This window comes from Symphodus melops (assembly GCF_947650265.1).
Source record: "Symphodus melops genome assembly, chromosome: 10".
In the NCBI taxonomy this organism is placed as follows: domain Eukaryota; kingdom Metazoa; phylum Chordata; class Actinopteri; order Labriformes; family Labridae; genus Symphodus; species Symphodus melops.
Window position 1 is genome coordinate 11,915,297 of NC_136700.1, and position 24,196 is coordinate 11,939,492.

Consider the following 24,196-nt stretch of genomic DNA (forward strand, 5'->3'; position numbering starts at 1 on the left):
TCTAAAACGATAGACAAGCCAGTAGGGGCATTTTTAAATCGAAACGTTTTGTGTTGAAATAGCATGAGGACTGGCTTGACTGCAGTACATGATAGAAAAACAAACAATGGGTTTTGAAACAAAACACCTCTGTTTAGTTCTGGTCTCTTTAAACCGTGAGTTGAAAGGTGTAATTCTGCATTATGCCTGGAAGGACAAATAGTTTGAAGATGCTACATCAGTAAAACAACCATCTGCACTAGTAACAACACCTAAAACATTATGGTAGGCCTGTACTTTTAAAAAATCTGTGTCAGAAAGGGAAAGGACAAACGCATCTTTTAATTTTGTCTTTATTTTCACGTTAAACTAATAATGTCATTATATAAACATATGAATTTGAGTTACTTTTACAAAACAATCTCTGCCAGAACATGAAAAATAAAAAAACAGTCTGCTTTCACAACCTCAGCTGTTCTTGTTGACTTCTGTCCCTGAAAAAGCTGAAGCGTTAAAAAGCTAGATATTTTTGTTACAACAATAAATTTAAACGCACAGAATTTGGCAGATAACATAGAACTGCATTAGTTGAGATGACATATCTTCTCATCATCTAATGGAGCTATTCAAAAGAGACAAGTGCCAATCCAATCATCCACCACCATGTATAGTGTGTGTTGCAATTTGAGTTCACAACCTCTGCACTCACGTGGAAAATTATTTCCCTGTGTCCACTACCCACAAATATCAAAATCATAGCATATTCCTGTGGTGTTAGGAGAATCACATAGTTTGAAATTCAAGCCAAAAGATGTACAGAAGAGCAATAGCTTTTTTTTTTTTTTTAGTGGCATAAGACTCCTAACAGTTTTTAAGACTTTAAAATGAATGAAGCAATCTCAAACTGGCTTCTTAGTTTCACCACAATTTCTGAAAAGCATACAGCAACAAAATGACAAATCATACATTAGAATCACAACAACACAACTGTTTACAACACATTCACAAACATAAGCTTGCTTGCCGGACAGAACTTCAATAGTCACCATGTTGTCTTCACTACAACCACAGAGTCAAGCTGCCCAATCAATGTCAAAAAATGTAAAAGGAAAATAGGATAAAATGTACTTCTGCTTTACCCATGACAAAAGAGTAATAGGAATCAGCCACAACAACAATATTTCAAACTTTACCAACAGTGCTTCTTCATTAGTGCAGTGATGTCTTAAGTTTAAATTGGACTGAGTTAAATTTGGAGACTGTATATTGCTTGAATTCTTTGTTTATAACAACTTTCTATCATCTGCAATTAAGGACAGTATGTTCAAAGCCTGATTTTAGGGCTAAAATATTGACTCTTTACTGCTGATGTGACTATGAACAATCAAGAATATCCCATGAAAAAAAATGAAGACCCAGAATGGCACAATGCCCTTCACAAACATGACTTACACAATCATTTCAGTTCTACTGTCATCAACTGTGTCTAACAACAATTCAGTTAGCTTTGTGTTCTCATTTTAATTTTAATCAACAACTTCTTTTAAGTACAAATAAATTACAAATATAGAAAACTCAAGCCCTAAAACAACAATGAAAATACACAAAAGCAATAACATAAGTACAAAAGGCATCAAGAGCGTACAGCCTTTGTTGCAGTTGCATGTTGAACAGTCCGCTGTATCCACAGATCTCTCTGCATCTATCTGCCATTGGTGGAAACTTCAAAAGGAATGCAGCGATGCAGATCTTCAAAGATGGTACAAAATAAAGACATCTCTGGTGTTCCTCTGTGTCGTGATGTTGAGGACTGTGCTGCCCTCTTTGGGCTAAATGGAAAACAACGATATCTGCCAGCTCTTAATACAGACTGTATACCAAAACAGACTAAATAGCATTGGTATTGGCTCAATAAAGGTGTTGCTGCCACTATATTTTACTCATATGCAAGTCAGATTTGAATCTAATTGATCCGTTTTGTTCCTCCAAAATTTACAAGCACAATTACATGATTGGTACCTTTGACAAATCTTACCTTAAGCAAAGAACCCACAATGTATACGGTCATAATGGATACTTATAATTAATATAAAGCCAGCAGTGTTTGATCAATCCATTTCCTAGGTATTAAAATACAATTTGGCATTGCAAAAAGAGGCAGCAAGTGTTTAGCCACCACATATCCCAGTTTTTCATCATGTCATTCATGTAAAATCTCAATCGTTATACTTGAGCGCCACGTTAAAGAATCACATTTGTCAGGTCAGGACTGAGTTTCTACTTGTATATATTTACTCAACAGAGAATTATAATCTTCAAATAGTTGTATGTTACACAAGACCCTGCCAAACAACTGAAGGCAATGTTTGTTAGAAAGAGGCAGAAAAGAGTTACAAGCTGTCTGAGGTAGCAGGTTTTTAGACGAGGTTATTTAGTGTGACGTGAAAGATATTCACTTCTGCAGTTTGAGTGTTAAACAGCAAGATGATTTGGATCCCACTGTTTTTTGTACTCAGTGGTAAATAGATTAATGTAAATAATCCACAACTGTATAATATGTATATACTATATTTGAATACAATGTTGTTCTGATGATATAATTAGATGTATAAAGAAATAGTTTCCTATGGAAGTACAGTATATGTCTGTTGGAGGTTTCATTGTACTGCGTCTCAATAAGCTACATTAGACAAGGTTCACATGAAATTCCCTGTAGAACAATAAGGCGTTTTGGTTTTACAAGGCCTTAAATACAAAGAATGCTTCAGATTCCATTAGTGATCCACTAATGGCACTTCAAGATGATTGAACCACTGTTAGAACCTGGTCATGTGTGCTGGACAAAGGACTCAGACCTGTATCCCCCTTTTAAAGCCTGACTAGAGTTTGGGGGAAACTAGACAAAGGAGTCTTACCCCCAGCACCCCGAGTAGCACCTGACACAAAGGTGTGAAAGAGATGGGGGGGGTCTGAATTCTCTATCCTGACTGGAGGAGGCCCAAGGTAAACCCATAGGCAGTCCCAGTCCATAAAAGCCATCGCCTCTAAATGAATCTAGCTCATCCTCTTTTAACATGCTGAACCTTCGCCTTCGAGGAGGCAAACCTTCTTCTCTGTTTACCATAGATTCTGTAGCTCTTCACACACTGAATTCAAGCCCAGAGGAGTTAGCTGGACACAGCATATTTTTGAGAGTTTTGTACGTGATCAGAAACTATCTGGTTTGAGCACAAAGAGTTTCTGTCCTCTGATGTTCTTTGACGTCATTGAATGCAACTGGACAGGAGACGCTTTAGACAGCCCACTGATCCCTAAATACACAAGGATAAAAGGTCAAAAAAATCAAATCCTGCTACCTACTCCTGCATCTGCCACAAAGGAAACCTGCCTGAAGCTGCTGGTTTTAACATTCAACAACGTGGAGATCAAACGAACCTGACAACAATCACTAGAAGTGATTCACTGTAAGAGATTTTGTTCTGGGCAGAAATATATTTTCAAAAATAGTCTTTTATGTTCACTGTTAATCGTGCATCATTGTTGACATTGTTTATTATGTGTTGCAAACTGCTGCATTTGTTTTATTGTGCTGACTCGCCATGTTTACATTCAATGCTATGCAAGTTTATGTTCACCACTTAAACAGGCAGAAAGACCAGTGTACCCGCCATTGAATCAAAGTCCAGCCACTCGCTTTCTGCAGTTTAAATTATATGGTTACAAGGCTCCTTTTTGTTGTCCACCATCTTGTCCCAATGTGACATGACGACATTGTGCATTGTCTCTCTCCATCTTGTTTTCTCTCTCTCTCTCTCTCTCTCTCTGTCTCTCCAATATTTATTCATCTGATTGACTTTCACTATGTGGTTTATTCAATAAACTCTGTTATAATTTAAAGAGCAGTTGTTTGTGATTACTAGTGCATCTGCGTTGTGAAATAAGCTGGGTGCAAGGGCTTTGTGTTCAGATTTCACGCTTCAATTTACTAAATACAGATTACTAATTAATATTTGTATTTAATGAATTAATTTGAGACTGATATTATGATATTTGGTAATTGTTTCCTGCTTTCATGGTGGTGCCGCTAGGTTTATTAACTTGTTTTAATATTGTTGATTTACATTAATAGTTAAATAAGGATAATTATTAATGTTAATTTGATAACCACATTTTATTACCGGTGTATAAGCAAAACCCCGACACCACAAATAAGTACAGAAGTTAAAAATACAAGTAAAAATAGCTTTTAGCATAAGGACACGGTGTGATATGTCTTCAAGTAAGGCTATCGAATAACACCATGTATGCATGAACCTGTACAGTTTGACAGACAGAGAGATCCCTCCATCTCATAGATTTGAGTAAATTACACACAAGCAGAAAGTACTGAATCTCATCCGCGGGGTGTTAGTGTACAATAATCAACAGGAGTGTTTGTGAATGTAATCCTTCTTCAGCTCTGTCCTCTACATCTCCTTCTCTTTCTTTGTCTCCCGGGTGCTGCTCTTCAAAAAGTCGCTCCTGAGTAGGCGATAAAACAGGACAATATTCATTGCCGTCATGATGGCTAAGCCCACGCTGCCCATCGAGTAGGCCAGCAGGGGCACATTGTCCCTGTTGAGCACCAGCCAGCGGGTCATCCAGGCCAGTGTGTTGATGCGGAACACCACGTATGTTCCCAGGTTGATCATGCTGTTGACCCGGTATAGCGTGCCGATGGCCATGTTGGCCATGCGCAGCATTTGCCTGAGGTGGAGGAACACAGAGTTTATCTCCACCAGCAGGGCCACCACAGCAAAGCCCACGTAGTGGCAAGACACAACAGAAAGGCCGAAACAGGTGATTACCTACAGAGAAGAAAAAGAGAAGCAGAGTTAGGATGGATGTGTGGATGAAATATCAACACTATCTAAGATGTGGAACTGAAAGCAGATTTTACTACATTTGTTTCTATACAGATAACAATGTAGGTATCAGATGCAGCCTAACATCTGGCAACAGGAGATGGCTGACCACCAATGTGTCTGGTTCTGATCAAGATTTCTGTCAGTTTAAAGGACATTCTTCCTTTCTGCCCATAGTGAATTTATCTTGGGTTTCTACTTTTTAGATCACAACAAAGTTCTAGTGAACATTCGGTGTGTCAAGTGTTTAAGATAACTTCTGTTGGGATTGGGAGCTACAAAAAGATAATTTTGTTTTTATTTATTTATAACTTATTAACCCATCAAAAACAATTATTGATTGAAATATCATTGTTTTCCACCACCAAATGAATATTTGGGTTTTGGAGGGGTATACTTGCTATAGGCTAACGCTAGAGTCTGGAATCAGTAAAGAGGAAAAATGTGAATCAGAATCAGATCATTGATGCTCGACTTTGTTTAGAGATAGTGGAGCTCTCACCCACACACAAATATCATGCATATCATGAGACGCACCAGTCTGATGTTTTCAAGCTCCAAGTATGAATTGATAAGTTTCTAAAGTTTCCACTTGAGTACAGATCGTCTACTGGCAGATGTATTTTCTTTGTGAATATGGAACTTGTTGATTTGAAGAAAAATCTTTTTGCAGTGTATAAACAACACATTTCTACTTTGTTTCGGTGCTGATGACCAGTTGTACTTACACTCTCATTTCCGTCTTTGGCTCAATGACAACATGCAAGGACACATCTAGTGTGACTCATCTCCACTGAGCCAAGCTTATGAAAGTGTGTTTGGTAAGCAACAGAGAATCCCCACAAGATGGCAGCAGCGAATCTTCAAACCAGTTTGAACCTCTCCAACACAGGCAACTCTCCACATCCTGTGTGCTGACATGACACTGAGGAGTGAGACGAAAGGATCACAGCTCCACGGTGTCTGACAGGTTGTGACAGAGGGGAAATTCATCTGTCTTATATATTCAGAGCAGCTCTGTAATGAGGTGTAACACTTGGATGACACAGAAGTGCATTTATACCAAAACAGGCTGTTCAGCCAACCTCTCCACATGAGCTGGCACTACCTCACACACCACCACAATCATCAGCTTCATTCACACTCAGAGCACACTCCGAGTCTAGCAGGAGGACAAACTGTGTTCTGACACATTGTACTTGAGTTACAGATTTGGTGTCCCTTAGCTGCCTTGATTTGAGAGGGTGGGTTAGGGACGAGATGATTGTTGTGAATAGAGACTAATCCAAAGAAAGCAAAGCCATTGGTTAGTTAGTGATGGTCATGAGATACACAGCTGAGAGAGAATGGCCTTAACATCAGCCTGAGATCAGTTGGAGAGGCATCTTGTGTTTTGCGTTTCTGAGGTCACAGGATGCCCTGACTAACAGCAGTCATGTGATGCTCTGTAGGAGGTCAGGCATGAGGCCATGTGAGGAGAGTCAGCAGCAAACAATCACAAACTGGCCTTCACATTACATGTAATGGATCATGGATATGTGCTAGCTTCGAAAAAGGTTTCAAGGTCAAAAGGTGTTCTTCTCTGGACACATCTCACTTCCTTCGTGTATTGTTCGTGTTGGCAACAACAACAAAATGTGGTTCAGGTATAGAGATGAAGGAACATTTGAAAAGCTTGTTTTTTTTCTTAAACACTGATTTGACTGTAAGGTTTTGAAAAGTACATCAGGGAAAAGGGAAACTTTATCTTACTGTTTTTTAACCTTCCATCTGTTTTTAAGTAAATAGGAAAGTTATTTTCTTAAATGATAATTTTTAAAACCAATTCTAATTTATTGGCCCACCAGTTTTTCATATTCGTGTTGAGTCTCTACCTGAATTGTAAAAAAATGTGAATTGGTTTTTTTAAAAGCCATTTTAAACTCTTCACTTGCTGTCAGGTTACAATGACAGAGATGGCGAACAATTAAAATTGACAGTGAAAGCGCCGCATTTAGCAACACAAATGGCTATTCTAATTATAGCCGATGTGTTGGGAGGGGAAACAGTTTCGTCAACAGGACACGGGGCTTTTCATTTCAAAACAAAAGCCACACAAACTAGCAGTTAGGCCTATGTGAGATCACACTGTAGTGTTGTTCGGTCAGTGTCGTGTGAGATTCCTCTGTGGCATGAAGACAGGTGCCCGAATGAGGTGATGCAGGTGGTGAGTCTGAAAACATCTGAAAGGTTTGTCACGACACCGTTATCAAAGTCGCTGAAGCAGGCAAAATTCAACTCATCAGTATCAAGCTGAACTCTGTTTTTAGGCCAAGTCAAGTCCAGACTGACCAATAGAGCATTGGACTTGGAAGGTCAAAACTAACCCTTACACAACCTAATGATAAGATGATAGAAAAAGTACCTAGTTTTATGGTGGTAATGCAGCTTTTATGAGGACATGTGTAGTCTTTTGTCAGCATATAAACAGAAATAGCACCATAGTTCACAGGTCAATAACAACGATATGTAACAAACAATAAAGTTTAGGCCATGTGTCACAAACTGCTTCCCCTCTGTAAATCTTTATCTTCAGACACCTAATGATATGCAGAGTTAACATCAGGTGACATGACCCCATATGGCTAAGCAACAAACCGGACCCCAGCAGCTAGCTGAATCTCACTAGGGACCTGGCAGGACATTTTCAGGACAAAGTCCGGGTAACCATGTTTGAGTTCATACAATCAGTCCAACCCGGACAATCTCAGGACATTTTCATGAGTGTGTGCCCCCCCCTCCCCAGACCCTGATTCATCTCAATTTGATGATCAAAGTCATTTAGCATGAGCTGGATTTGATGCATAAGCTCTGTAAGTGTGGTTTTCACAAACAGGAGCCAAGACACAACTGTCCAAAGAGAAACTCGTGGAGAATAGTGTTACTAAGGTTTATGAGTTGTGCTTAACCTTTGCACTGCAATGTATACATTAACCTGCTCTTATCAAATCTAAACAAAGAGCTGGAAAACAAGGATGTTGTGTGTGTTTGTGATCGTGTTTGTTGCTTACATTTACTCCCTGTGGGCTTAATTATACTTTCTTTTCACCCACAGTGAGGGACCTTCATGTTCCTTCAGGAAGGAACACTGGGAGTAAAGATTGGAGGCAAATAACATAGATGTTGGTATCAAGAAGTGAAACATGTAAAAAAACAAAATACCCTGTAAGTGAAAATAAAAAAATAAATTAAAAAAAGCGAGATCTCTCACACGGCCTTCAACATCAAAAGTACAGACAATGAGACACTAGGTAATGATTACTCAGAGGGTAAACGGACAGAAACACCAGGGTCAGATAAGACTGATAAAGGGATAGGTTTATCCCATGAATTCCACAGATGACACCTGAGAGGTTAACTGTCGGCTTATTCGGTCAAGGTAACTTACAAAGGTAAACAAAAAGATTACCACTTTTTTGAAAATGAAAACACTCGTAGCATGGGAGATAAATACTTTTTTGTCTTTACATTTGTACGGCTATAAATACAGTACATGGGTCATATACCATTGCAAGCTAACTCATTTCAGTTAAGTTTAAAACTTATTTTTGGTTCATTTCCCCAAAAGTTGGAGAAAAGTCACGGTGCTACAAGAATTCTGCCTTGTTTTATTGTGATCTTTAACTTACAGGAGGGGCTAGAAAAACTGAACAGAGCTGACTGACCAACAGAGTCGTCACATCTTAACCAATAAAGGATTCTATGAAGAAACGTGTTAACCATTGATATACAAAAGATTGGGAAGGAAGCTACTAAAACCCCTTGCAAATACTTTATTCAACGGTGAAAACGTCACTTTGTGTGGCTATCACCAGAGAGCAAACATTCCTCTGCTCCTGCTTCGTTTACTGCTTAGCGTGAGATACAATAACACACACCGTACCAATACAAGTTCAGTTTGCAATAAAAAAAAAAAAAAAAAAAAAGTCTAAATATGAAAGGATATAAAGTACTGGAGCTACAGTATATGTTTGAAATGCAGCTTTAGTATAGAGTGTGAAATGGTCTAAATGCATATCATTATTAAAGTATGAATTAGTTTATCCTCTCATCTCTGCATGCACGTTTTCAGGCAATCACAGTCTCATCCAGTGGGATGTAAATGTAGCTGTAGAACAGTAGGATGTAGTATAACCTGTTCATTATTTGCAACATGATCCAGTCCCTGTCTCACCCTCAGATCTAACACATGCATTAAGTGATTGTTTTTTGCTCACCCCACCACCCTCCCTTACACGTCACATAGTCACACACTGCTTACGCTTCTGGAGCATGCAGACAAGCCTTGCTCAGCCTAAATAAAGCATGTCTCGCCTTTGCTCCATGTGAACAATCAACACAAACACCAAGTTAATAAAGGATTTCCACGTCAAACCAGTTTCCCTACAGCTGATAACTCTGTTTCCTGCCCCTGTTAAAGAAGAATTTCAAGTTCAGTCCCCAGGACAGGTCGATTAGAACAATGGACAAAGTGAGTGCTGAATGATAATGGTTCCATGTGAGAAAGAAAAGGGGTGAGGAAAGTTATTAACCCAAGAAGTTCACAGGCGTCTTGACACAGCCGTTTGTATTGATGTGTTGGTGGCATGTTTTCAGAGCACACAGGCTATACCAAACCGTACAGTACAGACAAAGACCTCCTTTGAAAGGGTCTCAGTGCAGCAGAGGTTTAAGTTCGGATAGTTGGAAGATATTCTTTAACCAAAACCCCAATCTGGATGGGAAATGTTCTTACACATATACATTTGATGCAGCAGTGTTTTTAATAGCTGCACAGGATGAAGAGATAGAAATGATTCTCATGAGAGCACATCCACACCATTTGTTCTGTGGTTAAATATATTTCAAACGTTTACCTTATCTTTTCCTTGTCAGTGTGTGTCAGAGGACATACAGTAACGACGGAAAACACTAAAGACTTTCACGATGAAGTCATTTCAAAACTTAAAAAAGCAAACCACAAACATTTAGGATATTTCACCTTCAGCAATCTGACACGAAAAACGATGTCGGCTTCCCCACAGCACCACAGTCAACATTTTGCTTTGAACCAGATCACATACTGTATGTATTGATGAAAAGGTGGTAGTAAACTGAACTCATTTTATTTGGCTTCAAAACTTCTCAATAATGTTAGTTTGAACAAAAAAAACTGTAGTAACATGAATAAAAAATGAAGCTGGCCCATAAAAATATGAAGGGGAGGTGTAGTGTGCTTCGCTTCATCTATCTTCTTGAACGTAAAAAAACATGGCATCATGGACAATTTCTTTTTTCTTTTTACTGTGGCTGAGTTGGAAACAGCAATGGAGGACATCGGATTTGATTCAGAAAAAAATTCAGGTAATACACATTTTGTTCCTGTTTTAGGAAATTGTTTCACGAGCAGTGTTTCCTTAATAATGGCCATCAAGGGACATTAAATCAGCCAAGTGAAATACATGGGAGACGAATAGGAAGCTCAACAGAGTCAGAGCCATCTGGTCATAGGCAGACCAGCAGTGGTGTGATGAGGAGGTGGGAGGGCCTTCTTACAACAGTGAAAAGTGGATGCAAGGATGTGTAGCTTGGAAACATGAGACACGCTAATACACACAAAGTGTGCAAAAACACACACATACACACAATCTAGAAGTCAGAGGGGTGATGGCTGTAACTATTATCATGCGACCTGCATTAGGTCTCATCAGCTGACAGCAGCACAGTGCTCTTTTCAGATCCTCGCTGTCGCAAACTTCTGTACAGATTTTCACCGGATCTGCCAAACACTATTAAACAAAATATTTGGGGCAAATACGTTCAGCGTGGGTTTCATTTCTAAAACTATGTGTGCTTTTCAGTACAGGCTGAGAATGACACCTTTTCCGCTTCTCACATGAGACATCAGGGAGAGGCTCAATGTCTGTCTAAGGTGTGTTTGTGTGAATCATGGTCACTTGAGGTGCTCATTTACTGGGTGTGAAAGCAGGAGTAGAGGTTTGAATCTTAAGCGCACTCACTGTATGACTAAGCCTTGGCCTCGCTTTCAGAGAGCCTAAGGAAATAAGCCAATAGCTTTTCAATTTAATATCAGAGCTCATTAAGACCAGGAACTTCAAAATCCAAATGATGTGATTGATAAAATTAGAAAAGCTTGATGACTCTCTTTGCTGGAAGCAGGATATCATGATTGAACCCCTCTCATGTTAGAACAGTGAAAATTAAGCCACAATTAGCAGCTAGTTAGTCCCCGTTTTCTCTGTTAGTGCTATGCTAACCAGCTGCTGGATAAAAACCTCATTTAACTATGTATATATATATATTTGACTGGTAATGAAATATTGGTATTATGCCCACACAGTGTTCCATGTTGTGCTATTTGTATGAAGTTCTATAAACAAACAAAATCTAATTAGCATATTTGCTACAACTCAAAGTTTTCGTGCCCATCCACTGTTTTACACAATATCCCAGTTTGCAACACATCCAGCCCTCCCCCAAATAAAAATGTCAATCCAAAAGCAGGTATTTTCCCCCACCAGCATCAACTGATCTGAGGGTAACTGATAGCTAGCTTTATTGTAATCAGACCGTCTAAAAATAATGTGAAAGAATTATCATTATAATCAGGCCTCCATCCAATGGGTCAAATGTCAGTATCCTCAGTGGGAAAACATGCCTTTTTAATGTTGATTTTTTACCCCCCCCCCCCCCCCCCCCAAGTATCCCATTAAGACTTTTTTGTTTCAGACTTTTGTGTTTAATGTAAATGCTCTCGGCATGCTAACAATGAAGTTGTAATTATTTTTGCAACCTGAATTGGATAACATACTTTGAAGTTACAGCACGATCCAATGCAGGGATTCTAGGGAGTGACAGGAACAAACAAACAAACTGAAGATATCACAGGTTTTCCATCTGTGACACATTTTAAAGAAGACACTGAAATGGTTAACTGAATTTACTACAAATGTTCAATGCGAGGTTGTTCCTACGCTGTACTTTCTAATGCTTGCACAACCACCCACGCTGCTTTAGGAATCATATGCAAGCACTCTGGTATTCCCACAAGTTGTTTCTCAACATGCTTAATGCTTTGCCTCTTGGTTATTAGGTGTGGCACTCAGGGAGAACACATGTACAGTTTCTTTCTTGTCCCGCCTTGTTGTTTCATTTATAACAAGTAAGTGTCAACTCCCTCTGGTATCTAAACCTGCTGCCTCTTCAAACAGTATTCCTAGTTGTTATGCTAACTGCAAACAAGTGCCACCTCTTTCTTCATGGCACTCTGCTCTTCCAGCCTCTGGCCTCTTTGGAACATAAGCCAAGTGTTTGTGTGTGAGTGAATTTCTACTGCACACTGATAACTTGATTTCACCTTCCTTAGCTCTGATAAGCTCTGTGATGAGATGGATATCAATTAAACTAAGCCTTCGTTTCATTTCCTGTTATGTGTATGTTGAAATATTCTTAGAAGTGGGCATCTAAAAATAATATCCATAATGCAAGGTGTCATGTTCTCCAATAGACATGGTTACAGATTTTTGATATTTCATGCAAAATTAATATTACACTTTTACAGATCGTAACTACATTGTGTCGGCTTCTAGTCACATGGTTTAAGACTTGAACAGTCGCGGCAATCTTAAGGCTTCTACTACTTGCCTTTAACTATCGCATATCAGCACCTGCATCCATCAGTCTGTGGGTTTTCTTCCCTTTGCTTTAGATCTGGGTGAACAAGGAAATTTCTCCATGCCATGCCATGAGGGAAACCCCAGAAAAACAAGATTTAAGACAACAGGAGGAGGTAGGCTCTCATTGGTCTGTAGCCACGTGAAGGGGCGGTGAAAGCAGCTAAGAGTCGGCGTATTATGGGGGATGGGGGAGATGTTTTGGCGCCATACAGGGAAAGAGGGGGATGAGAACAAGGCAGCGTGTGTGATATATGAAGTGGAGCTATAGCGAAGACATGTTTTGAGGGGGTGCAGACATTTGCAGGCACTCTCGTACTCTACATGAGGCTGTGTATGCGCATGTGTATGTGCATGTGCGTGTGCATGTCTTTCCCTCTCTCTTGGGAAAGGTTGAGGTTCATATAGAGACCAGATGTCTGTCTTCCTGTCTGAAAAAACAATGAGTAGGGGGACTCTCCTAGGGTTAACTAAAAAGATTAGACTGCTGAGACACAAACACCTGCAGCCCTTATCTTTTCCCGCCAAAAAAACTAGAGCAGACATTCCTCTTTGGCCATCACTACCCAAAGTGTGTAGAGATTCTTTACTGCAATCTCCACGAAAAACCATCACAAAAACCATTGGGGGTTACAGCAGCTCATTCAGCGACACTTCAGATTTGAAAAAAATAAAGCTCCATGTGGGTTCATCACACCAGTATGAGGGTCAAAAAAGGAGGAGTGGCACAGCCCACAGCTTGTGGATAGCTGGAAACATATTTGTGGGCTGGCTAGCAAAAACAAAAACATACCATAGATTTATACTAAATCAACCCAGCCTGTACAAAGCATACACAAAACACAAGGAAGTATGAAACAGGGACTATGACAGACGTGCATGTTAATGTTATGTTAAAAAAAAAAAAAAAAAAAAAACACTGAAGGACATCTGACTTGGAAATTGTATAAACAGTGTAACAAAAGGAGACTTTAAAACAATTAAAAGATGTAAGGATTAGAAATGTTGCTGCTCTTTATATCGGCATTTACTTCTTTAACATTAGGCTGCTGGACATACCAATGTCTATAAAAAGCATAGGACTGGAGTAGGCAGAACCTTATTTAAGAAAAAAACAGGTCATGGACAGAAGCACGACACACTTCAGGATAATCAGGTTTTACAGGATTGAAGGTGTCAAGAAACGTGAATGTGGCATCACACCAGTGAAAACATGGCTGACAACCAGATACAGTACATTCCACAAGCGACATTCCCTATCCGAGATGTTACACTGCTTCACGCTCCTCCCACAAATATCTATTTCCATGCCTGGTAAACAGAGACAAGTTCCATTCATATCTGAGGACCGTACATGAACCTCCCTCTTGAACCTCGGAGAGAGAAAAGGACTGAGGTTGAATTTGAAAACATGGAAAATCCAAACATGAGCACCTAAGAGGATTTGCAGGTTGTAAGGAGAATAACAAACAGAGCACATGCTGTTGTTGGAGTGATAAACAGAAGTCTGCCAGACAAATTAACTCTCTATGATTAGTGAGATATATTGGATATTAGTGAGTTTACCATCCTCCAGCAGAAGAGACCCTTTTTAAAAAAAAAAAAAAAAATAGTACAACGATAAACAGTACTGCGTTTAGTTGTCAACAGGCCCACTTCGTCCTTCATCTAACATAACCATAACAACAAAGCATGGTAAAACTACATTACACTTCTCTTCCACCATAAGTAACAATGCTAATGTGTAGCGCTATCTGAAGGTCAATAGCGAGATCTTTTTAAAGTGTTTTTGTGATGACCAAATGTGAATTTCAAACTTTCGTGTATATAAGAAAATAATCTTAAATCACTGACCAATGAGACTATGACGATCAGCTGACATTTTTTTCTATTTGGAAATAACAGAAAGTAGTTGGGCAATCAATTCCTTCCCCAGAATCTCAGAAAAAAAACAATGTTTCTCATATGGATGAGAGTAACATGTGGATTTAGGTTCAAGTATTTCATTACTGTATATCATTTGACTTTTTCGACTTTGGTGCTACAAAGAGCTACATTTATTCTGATACTATACAGTATGTCTGAAAAAAGAAACAAAAATATAAAACGCCAATGGGATATTGGAAGTTTTGTGCATTTACAGTAGTTAGCATTCCTGTCCCACCTATCCTATCTACTTTAACACTAACATCTAAGTGTCATACAGATATTATATTCCTGTGTATAATTTGTATAACTTCATCAGAATCAGAGAGAGTTACTTTAAAAAGTAAGGAATCATCTGAGCTTATTTCTTTAGGGGTCCAAAAGAGGATGTGTGTTCAAAGTTACGAGTAATGACATGAACTGAACCACATCAAAAGGCAGATAAATGCCGAATTGGGATGGCACCCAAAGTGGCCAAACAAATTTCACAGAGAGCCACATCACCCCCGGCCACCCCTCAGGACCTTTCCTGTTACAGTATGATCAGTAATAATGAGATGTTACACAACATCCGTGTCAAATTGGGGGGAATCATTTAGATATATTGACTGGAGGCAGAAAGGGAAGGGCAGATGTGATTGGAAACGGCATCTCTCCTCAAAAAGCAGATTAACCTGAGCTGCCCTGATCTACTTTTGGAGCATTAGTCTTGGCTCCTCTCAAAGATGACTGAATTCTGCCTAATGAGAGAGGAGTGAGAGACATTTAAACAGCAAATGCGTCAAAAGTTTCAAATCCATGTGAAGCTCACAAAGACAGTGAATCGATCCTCTCAGTGTTTTTGCTGGGAATTGTAAAAAAAGGCAGCATTAGACATACTGCTTTTCATATGCTCTCATTCTCCATGGAAAAGTCATCTGTGCTTCTGCTACTGCTTGGCATCCTGCTCCTGTGGCTCAGATTTCTTCACATTTTTTAAGGCTCACTTTTGAAGTTGAAATAAGGAATGAGATTGAGGATTTGTTTTTTACAATAAGAGGAAATAAAACCTGTTTGTTTTTTTTATTAACTGTACAAACTGATAAAACAGTTGCTAAAACTATAAATGTCATTTAACACTACAGGATCTCTTCAGACCTGAGAGATTGTGGCAGAGCCCAAATGTTTCTCAGACAGAAATAAGAAGCTGCTAATCTCCACTCCAGTCAACAAGGAATAAAAAAGACTTTCGATGGAATGTTTGCCTTTATAATTCCTCTTAGACGGCTACAACAGGGATTAGCAAAACTCTTGTTACTCCTCCTTCTTTTTCTCCATGTGCTTGTATCGAAGGAGAAACACACCACAGTTCAAATAAATGCAAACAGCTATAAGAATAAATATGTACATTTAAGGAGACAAAGGCTAAGCATGCATGTAAATGACAAAATGTTTTGCACATATTCCCATTAAGATGCCCTCCTTGATGTCAAATTGTTTGCATCTGCTTCAGAGGTTGTTTTTTCCCCCCAATTAATCTCATCTCCAAATGAACATTTTCAGTTTGCATTCTTTGCATAGTCACGTCACTTTTCAAGAGAACCGTAGATAAATTTGCATTGTGATAGCAAACGATAGATGAGCTGCCAACATGGAGGAGATTAAACAGAGCTCAGTCTGCTCCTCCTGACTGTAAGACCAGCCAGTTCCTGCATGGTCCAACGCTAAATGGACAACGCTCAGATGAGCAGTACATTTAAAACACTTGTTCACATTAAGACCTGAAAGCGTTTTATACAACCTTTGTGAACCATTAGCACAATAACAGTCTACAAAAGCTTCCTGAAAAGAACAAGAGAAAGAGCCAACACAATATAAAAGAGTGTGCCAGATAAGAACAAGATAACTAGTCAGCTGAAGGTAGATGGTTTTTCATAATGGTACATGGAAATTACATGAACAAAATCATACAAAAAATGAATAAAAGTCTGGATGGTGGTACAATAAAGAAACAACAAAAGCGTTTCAGTCTGTAACACAAAGAGCAAAAAGTATTTTTCCTCCCACATAGTGACAATCTGGGGCCAGTTTGCTCAGCCAAGAATTCATTCACTACTTTTTCAGGAAGTAAAGCAGAAAAAAAAACAGGCTTTTTAGAAATGAAGGGGCTGCAGCTATCTACGTACTCTGGAATTCTGTGAGGTATTTGCCTTATAAACAACACCCAATTACTTCTGAATACTTGTAAATTTGCCAACACTAAACACAATGACTCTCACCTGGCCTGGTAGTAAGCTGTGACTTTAACCTTGTTAAGAAACAATGAGCTTGTGCACATCACAGGCAAACACAATCATCAACACCAATACCCGAGTTCAACCCAAGGCAATCTGAAACATCATGACAAGGACGGCCATTACAAAAACATAACCTAGCTTTCTGTCAATGCCACCAATGTCTTATTTGAAAAACTTTATTTAAAGTCAACTTGAAAGAGAAGCCATATACACAACACTTACACAATAATTTAAAGGAAGGGGAATCCAGATCCTCGAGGAAAGCAGAGGCCGATTTTGAAAGATTTTTCATAAAACCAAAAAAGAACTCTAAGTCAATATATGCACAAAGATATGTGCTAAATCTCTACTTGCTGCAACCAGCAAAGTTTGGAATAATCCACTGTACTAGTATACATTGTCTACATAGGTTAATACAAATTTGCATGGTTCTTTTTCTATTTTTTCTTCACTTGGAAATATTGTAATTGTATTTTGATTGTGGCTATGTCTTGTTTTGTGCAAATAGAAGTCATATCTTTTCATGAAACCCTTGAGCTGTGAAAACCAGTGCAAATGGAATCTGTGCCAGCTACTCAAGACTTTTGCCAGCTTCATGACACATGTTCAGCCTCTGTGTCTGAAAAGGTGTTTAAAGTGGCTTTATTGCATTTCTTCAAAAGTAAATATACAAGAAAATATCTGGGTGGGTGCATGGGGCGGGGGGCCTGTCACACTGGAATGATTGTCTCTTTGTTCCTCCCTCACTTGTTCTTTGTCACTAGACAAGAAAGACAGGTATTTTGGCTTGGTGGTGCCTTTGCTTCTAACAGGTGCATTTTGGGCGCATGACCTGATAACCCACCTTGATTGCCTTGGTAACAGTCTTCGAAAACAAGAACACAACACTCTTTGACCAGAGCGTTTTCTGACAGTAATCTTTGAAAAGACCTACCACCAAGTGATGAAGGATAAGCTCCCAGGACTGACTCAGCTTCTGGTTGAGCACCATGTCAGAGAAGTCATAGAGGAAGTAACCTGTGGAGATAAACAACATTAGCTGATGGCACCTTTACGTTCATTTATACACCATCAACCTGTAACCCAACAGATTCTTTTGACAAGAAAAGCCTGAACCGTATCGAGCGTGTCGGAGGGGGGGCCTGCTTCCATGGCGACAGCATTGCAAACCAAGATGTGTCTTGGAGAGGGGCTATTCATATCCACCAACCCCACCCCTTCCCCTCCAGCTGTAACCATGGTGACAGCTATTACGAATGTTGGAAAAATAATGAAGAGTTGAGGATGGGGACCGAGGGGTGGAATTAACCTCATTATGCAAGAAATCTGACACCAAGACCTTTCTGATGATGTGGAGAAGGGTTTGGGTTTAAAAAGCATCAACTGTACTTCATGCTGCAAAATAAAGAACTATCAAAAAGATAGCATTTTTAAAAACTGATTTATTTGTATTTTTGCTCTCCTTAAGAGCTCATATTGTTGAATTTGGGTCAGGTTTGCCCGAAAAAAAACCAAACTGAAAATGTGCAACTTGTACAATAAAAGTGCATATCGACAAAAGTCTCTTATCTTGCTCTTGTGTTTTATAGTAAATCATTCAGTGAGGCCTAAATGTAATACAGGCTGTTTCTGGGTTAATATTCCCCAAAGTAAAATGTATATAATTTTCTTTAGGCCTATTCGAGATGATGTAGAATGAGATTCACTGGTTTGTTTAAATTAAAGTGGTTAAACCGGTTTGTCAAGCAACAAGTTTCAGGGTAAGTACATGTCTAAAAAAAACTGTTAAAGCAAAACTTCATGAAGACACCTCGACTGCCATGTTACAGCGGCACGTAAACATTTCAAAACTAGTATTTGATACTGCATCTTATGTTAACTTGACATTACGGGGACAGGGTTAATCATTCAAATGTCGCTGTGGAGGCATATTTACTATCACTTTTAAAATGTTGGATTTTGTAGACTTGTTTCTATTTTTGGATTATACGTCACTGGAGTTCAGAGAAGATACAGTCATTTGGGTTTATATGGCAACATGAAAAATAATTACAGTACAAGAGAGGCAAATGAAAACTGTGTCTTCCCTGCATGATGCTTTAGTTGGCATTGCACAAGCTCTGGGGGACATCAATCAATCTTCACTGGTATAGCGCCAACTCACAACAAAGGTTATGTTGAGACACTTAATAAAAAGAGCAGGTCTTAAACCGTGCTTTGTTATATTATTATCGTGATATTATTATTCACAAAGACCCCACATGAATCCACCATAAGCACTAAGCAACATTTAGCAAAGTAACAGTGGCAAGAAAAAAACCTCAAACAGAACCAGACTCATGTTGAACAGCCATCTGCCAAAACTGTGTTGGAGTTTCACTTATGAAAACTCCTCCATACACTTTCTGAGGCCTCAGAATCACACCACTTTCTGGTGGGAGGGTTAGAGAAACCCTCCTTTTGTTTTGTTTTTTTGCGAGAAATACTCCCTTTTCTTCTACCACTGGCATCTGATATGGATGTCTTGCATACATTTACTGACTTTTTGCGTAGTTGCCGTCTTGTTGATGGCACGTGACTGTGCGGGGTTACGCCTGGTGCCTGGAGCTGATAATAATGCCCCTCATTGATCTTCACATTCTGACACTGCTCCTTGCTCTGCCAGCTTCCAGGGCAGGGCTTCCTGAAAGAATGTCAGACATCCTGGGAATCCTGAGGAAGCACTTGTTGCCCGACAGAGATCCAAATAAACGTGTGTATTCAAGATGTTGCCAGCGAATTTTTTGGGGGATTAATGAGAAAAAGTGAAAACAGGATGAGGTGCTATTTGGAGTATGTGGGGTTGCATTCACTTTCAGATTTGAAAAATACTTAATACAATTAGAAACAATGTAATTTACTTAACTCTCTGATTTGGTGTAAGGAGAAAAGATAATCACTTCTTGGTAGCCTACATTATTTATTCCAAGTAGCATTTAAGGAACTAAAACAAATATCTACAGGAGTGCCATGTGGGCAAAAACATAAAATTACATTTACATATAACCCAACAAGAAATAGATGTTTCTGTCCTGACATCAATGAAAATTAGTTGAGCTGGGATTGAAAATACAATTTCCTCACTTTCCCTCCCTCACTAGCCCCTTTGGCTGCACTCTCTGTCCATTCCTCTGCACACATACCACCATCTTTCCATTGAGACAAGAACAAATTTAGATATCCAACACTCTAGAAGTTGTGAATACTCACCAATGGAAAACGACACCAAAGCATGAGAAAACACAGAGTAGGTTTCTATCAAATCCTCTGCCATCTGTGGCTGATGGAAAAAGCTGAAAAATAAAAACACATTCTGGTTAAGTGGTTTAAATGGGAAAAAATGTCTTGGTTTTTACACTGGCATCTTTATCATCCAGAAAACTTAAATAGGCTACAGGTTACAGTCTAATAATTAGACTATTTCAAACGATGAATAATGATGATAAGAAAAAGCAGCACTGAATAAGTAAGTCCAAACAGCCTACTGTCAAAGTATAGGATGACAAAGTATTTTATCAATTTTAAAAACAAAGGGAAAGTCAAGGCTGCACATTAAACTATGAAAGTGGAACACCACTAAACAAATCATATCATATCCGAGTACATTCTGATTACATCAATAAATCAAATTCAGCTCTGTATCTTCCTGATTTGGTGAGGGTTTAACTTACCAAAGCACTGCCCATATCGCAGTGATGAAACTGTGCACAAACGATACTGCGATATTCCTCCATTTCCATGCGTTCCTGCGTGCGGATTCAGGCATGGGGAGCCTCCCGACCCCCGCGTTGACAAGTTGGAAAAATCCGAATGCGCCGCCAGTCGTTAAAACCACTGAACTCAACTCCATGATTGAACTATTTTGCTTTGCTGATAAAGACTTTCCCAGACCACGATGGTCCCAATTTGTGAGCGGTGGACGCGCAGCCGATATGACGGTGGCACAGACGCACAGGCGGCTTTGGGCTTCTTGTTGGAGACAATCGAGACAATCACTTTAACACGCCGGTGTAATTCCAATCATCTCTGCACACTCGGCATTCAGAGGGTGACGCGCGGAAAGGCGTGTTTCTGATGGTTGTTGTCAAAGGCGTGGACGCGTCTCTTGTCATATAATGTCCCACCGACTCTGGTTGAATGTATTTGTTCCCTCTCCTATAAAGCTCTATGGCCACGGGTATGATTGGTAGAAGTGAGCGATGTGCAAAGTGGCAAATCCCCGTTAACTGTTGTGAAACCGACCTGCTATAAAATCATCCTCCGCTTGTGTAACTTTTTGACATCAACAAAAACCAAACAACGGTGTCTCCCCGCCCTACTATAAAGGGGTGCGGCCAAAAGCACGTTACATGTGTTGTGTTACGTTCACATGCTGTAGGAAAAGGCTTTGTCAATGAAGCTTGATTTTTGTAACTTATTTAATTTACTTTTTATTTTCTTGATCTTCAAAGAGCTTTTTCACCTCTTTTTTTTCCTGAATTGTGGAAAAATAATGTCCACTGTGCATACATAACCCACTATTATCTACACTGTCCACTTTAAAGACTACAGGTTATTTTATTTTCTTACACTTGAATACGTCCAACACTAAAGCTTTCCACAGAATATTAATGGTTATTTTCAATAAAAAGATACTGGCACAAATATTGACTGCATTTATTGAGGAAATATACTCAACAAAAATATAAACGCAACACTTTTGTTTTTGCTCCCATTTGTCATGAGATGGACTCAAAGATCTAAAATTCATTCCAGATACACAATATTACCATTTCTCTCAAACATTGTTCATAAATCTGTCTAAATGTGTGATAGTGAGCACTTTTGCTTTGCTGAGATAATCCATCCCACCTCACAGGTGTGCCACATCAAGATGCTCATCAGACACCATGATTAGTGCACAGGTGTACCTTATACTGCCCACAATAAAAGGCCACTCTGAAATGTGCAGTTTTGTCTCACAGCAAAATGCCACAGATGGCGCAAGCATTGAGGGAGCGTGCAATTGGCATGCTGACAGCAGGAATGTCAACCAGATCTGTTGCTCGGGCATTGAATGTTCATTTCTCCACCATAAGCCGTCTCCAAAGGCGTTTCAGAGAATATGGCAGTACATCCAACCGGCCTCACAACCGCAGACCACGTGTAACCACACCAGCCCAGGACCTCCACATCCAGCAGGTTCACCTCCAAGATCGTCTGAGACCAGCTACTCAGACAGCTGCTGAAACAATTGGTTTGCATAACCAAAGAATTTCTGCACAAACTGTCAGAAACCGTCTCAGGGAAGCTCAACTGCATGCTCGTCGTCCTCATCGGGGTCTTAACCTGACTCCAGATCGTCGCCGTAACAGACTTGAGTGGGCAAATGCTCACATTCGATGGCGTCTGGCACGTTGGAGAGGTGTTCTCTTCACGGATGAATCTCGGTTTACATTGTTCAGGGCAGATGGCAGACAGCGTGTGTGGCGTCGTGTGGGTGAGCGCTTTGCTGATGTCAATGTTGTGGATCGAGTGGCCCATGGTGGTGGTGGGGTTATGGTATGGGCAGGCATCTGTTATGGACGAAGAACACAGGTGCATTTTATTGATGGCATTTTGAATGCACAGAGATACCGTGATGAGATCCTGAGGCCCATTGTTGTGCCATACATCCATGAACATCACCTCATGTTTCAGCAAGATAATGCACGGCCCCATGTTGCAAGGATCTGTACACAATTCTTGGAAGCTGAAAATGTCCCAGTTCTTGCATGGCCAGCATACTCACCGGACATGTCACCCATTGAGCATGTTTGGGATGTGCTTGACCGGCGTATACGACAGCGCGTACCAGTTCCCACTAATATCCAGCAACTTCGCACAGCCATTGAAGAGGAGTGGACCAACATTCCACAGGCCACAATTGACAATCTGATAAACTCTATGCGAAGAAGATGTGTTGCACTGCATGAGGCAAATGGTGGTCACACCAGATACTGACTGGTTCTGAGTCCCCAGACCCTCAATAAAGCAAAAACTGCACATTTCAGGGTGGCCTTTTATTGTGGACAGTCTAAGGTACACCTATGCACTAATCATGGTGTCTGATGAGCATCTTGATGTGGCACACCTGTGAGGTGGGATGGATTGTCTCAGCAAAGCAAAAGTGCTCACTATCACACATTTAGACAGATTTATGAACAATGTTTGAGAGAAATGGTAATATTGTGTATCTGGAATGAATTTTAGATCTTTGAGTCCATCTCATGACAAATGGGAGCAAAAACAAAAGTGTTGCGTTTATATTTTTGTTGAGTGTAGTTATGTGTGGTTGTGATTGTTTTGTGTAAGTGCTGTTATTTAGCTATAAGGTAATTGCAAAGGTTTATATAAATTCAAATAGGCTACTGTTGAATACAATTCACAACATTCTTTGGAGATAAGAGTAGTATTCTTTACACTGAAAACCAAAAGTACATCTAGTTAGTTACCTGCTGGCTACCTTGTTTAAGCCTTAAACTTGTTTTGGTTAATGGTCTTGATTTGAGCTGAAGTGGAAAAACAATTACTATTATTATTTTTGTTGGATTTTTTTTAATATACTATATTAATCCTCAAGGGGGAAATTGTGGTTTGCGATCTGTTATTTTGGAGACATGATCCTCACAGACACAGGCCTGAATCACACCCATGCACAAGCAGGACCTGTGGACATGCATTAACAAAGAGATGTCAGAGTGTGGCCCCCACTGAAAGTGTCCTCTGAGCTGATGGGGCTTCGGCAGTGCTCAAGAAGTGGTCTGCATCTCTCCAGCTACCAGACCAACTTTAAAATGTTTTAGGAGATGCAGTGTTTGCAGAGACATCCAAAGATAACTTGAAGAATAAAAACAAAACATTTAATTTCTATTCAACACTCGTTTAGTTTTAACTCATCCACTTCTCAAATAAAGCTGTTAACAGGAAGCTTATGATACTGTTTTCAGAAAAGCCTATGCACTTGAAAGTACTGTTTGAACAATAAAGTTTTAAATTACGAAGTACACCTGAAGGCAACATTACGTGCTGCTCACTCGTTCACAAAACAGCGTGGTGTTATGGGACCAGTAGTTTATGTAACCTAAAAATAGACATTATGAAAGGCATGAAAATACTCGTCTACAAGATATAGGCTATATGAACCAGTATTGTTAAGTATGTAGTGGACCTATAAATACATTTTTATTTCGCACAATTGTTTCATTCAGTAGGAGAAACAAATCGTGTGCTCTCATTCAGTCTGGCTACATAAATGACTGCTCCAGTATTTGATTATACAGCACCACCTCCCGGTTACACATTTTGACTGCACCCTGCCTCATCATCCAAGCTCATAAAG

At 39.6% G+C, this 24,196-nt stretch overlaps 1 protein-coding gene across 1 annotated transcript; it reads right to left on the reverse strand.

Annotated features, from left to right (window-relative positions):
• Positions 1-3,504: 3,504 nt before the first annotated feature.
• On the reverse strand, positions 3,505-21,144 carry tlcd2 (TLC domain containing 2). The gene is made up of 4 exons (XM_079354645.1): positions 20,508-21,144; positions 20,047-20,129; positions 17,732-17,814; positions 3,505-4,826 (listed from the first exon to the last, which is right to left on the reverse strand). The coding sequence occupies exons 1-4, from the start codon at positions 20,684-20,686 to the stop codon at positions 4,446-4,448; spliced, it is 726 nt and encodes a 241-aa protein (XP_079210771.1). The 5' UTR covers positions 20,687-21,144; the 3' UTR covers positions 3,505-4,445.
• Positions 21,145-24,196: the final 3,052 nt, after the last annotated feature.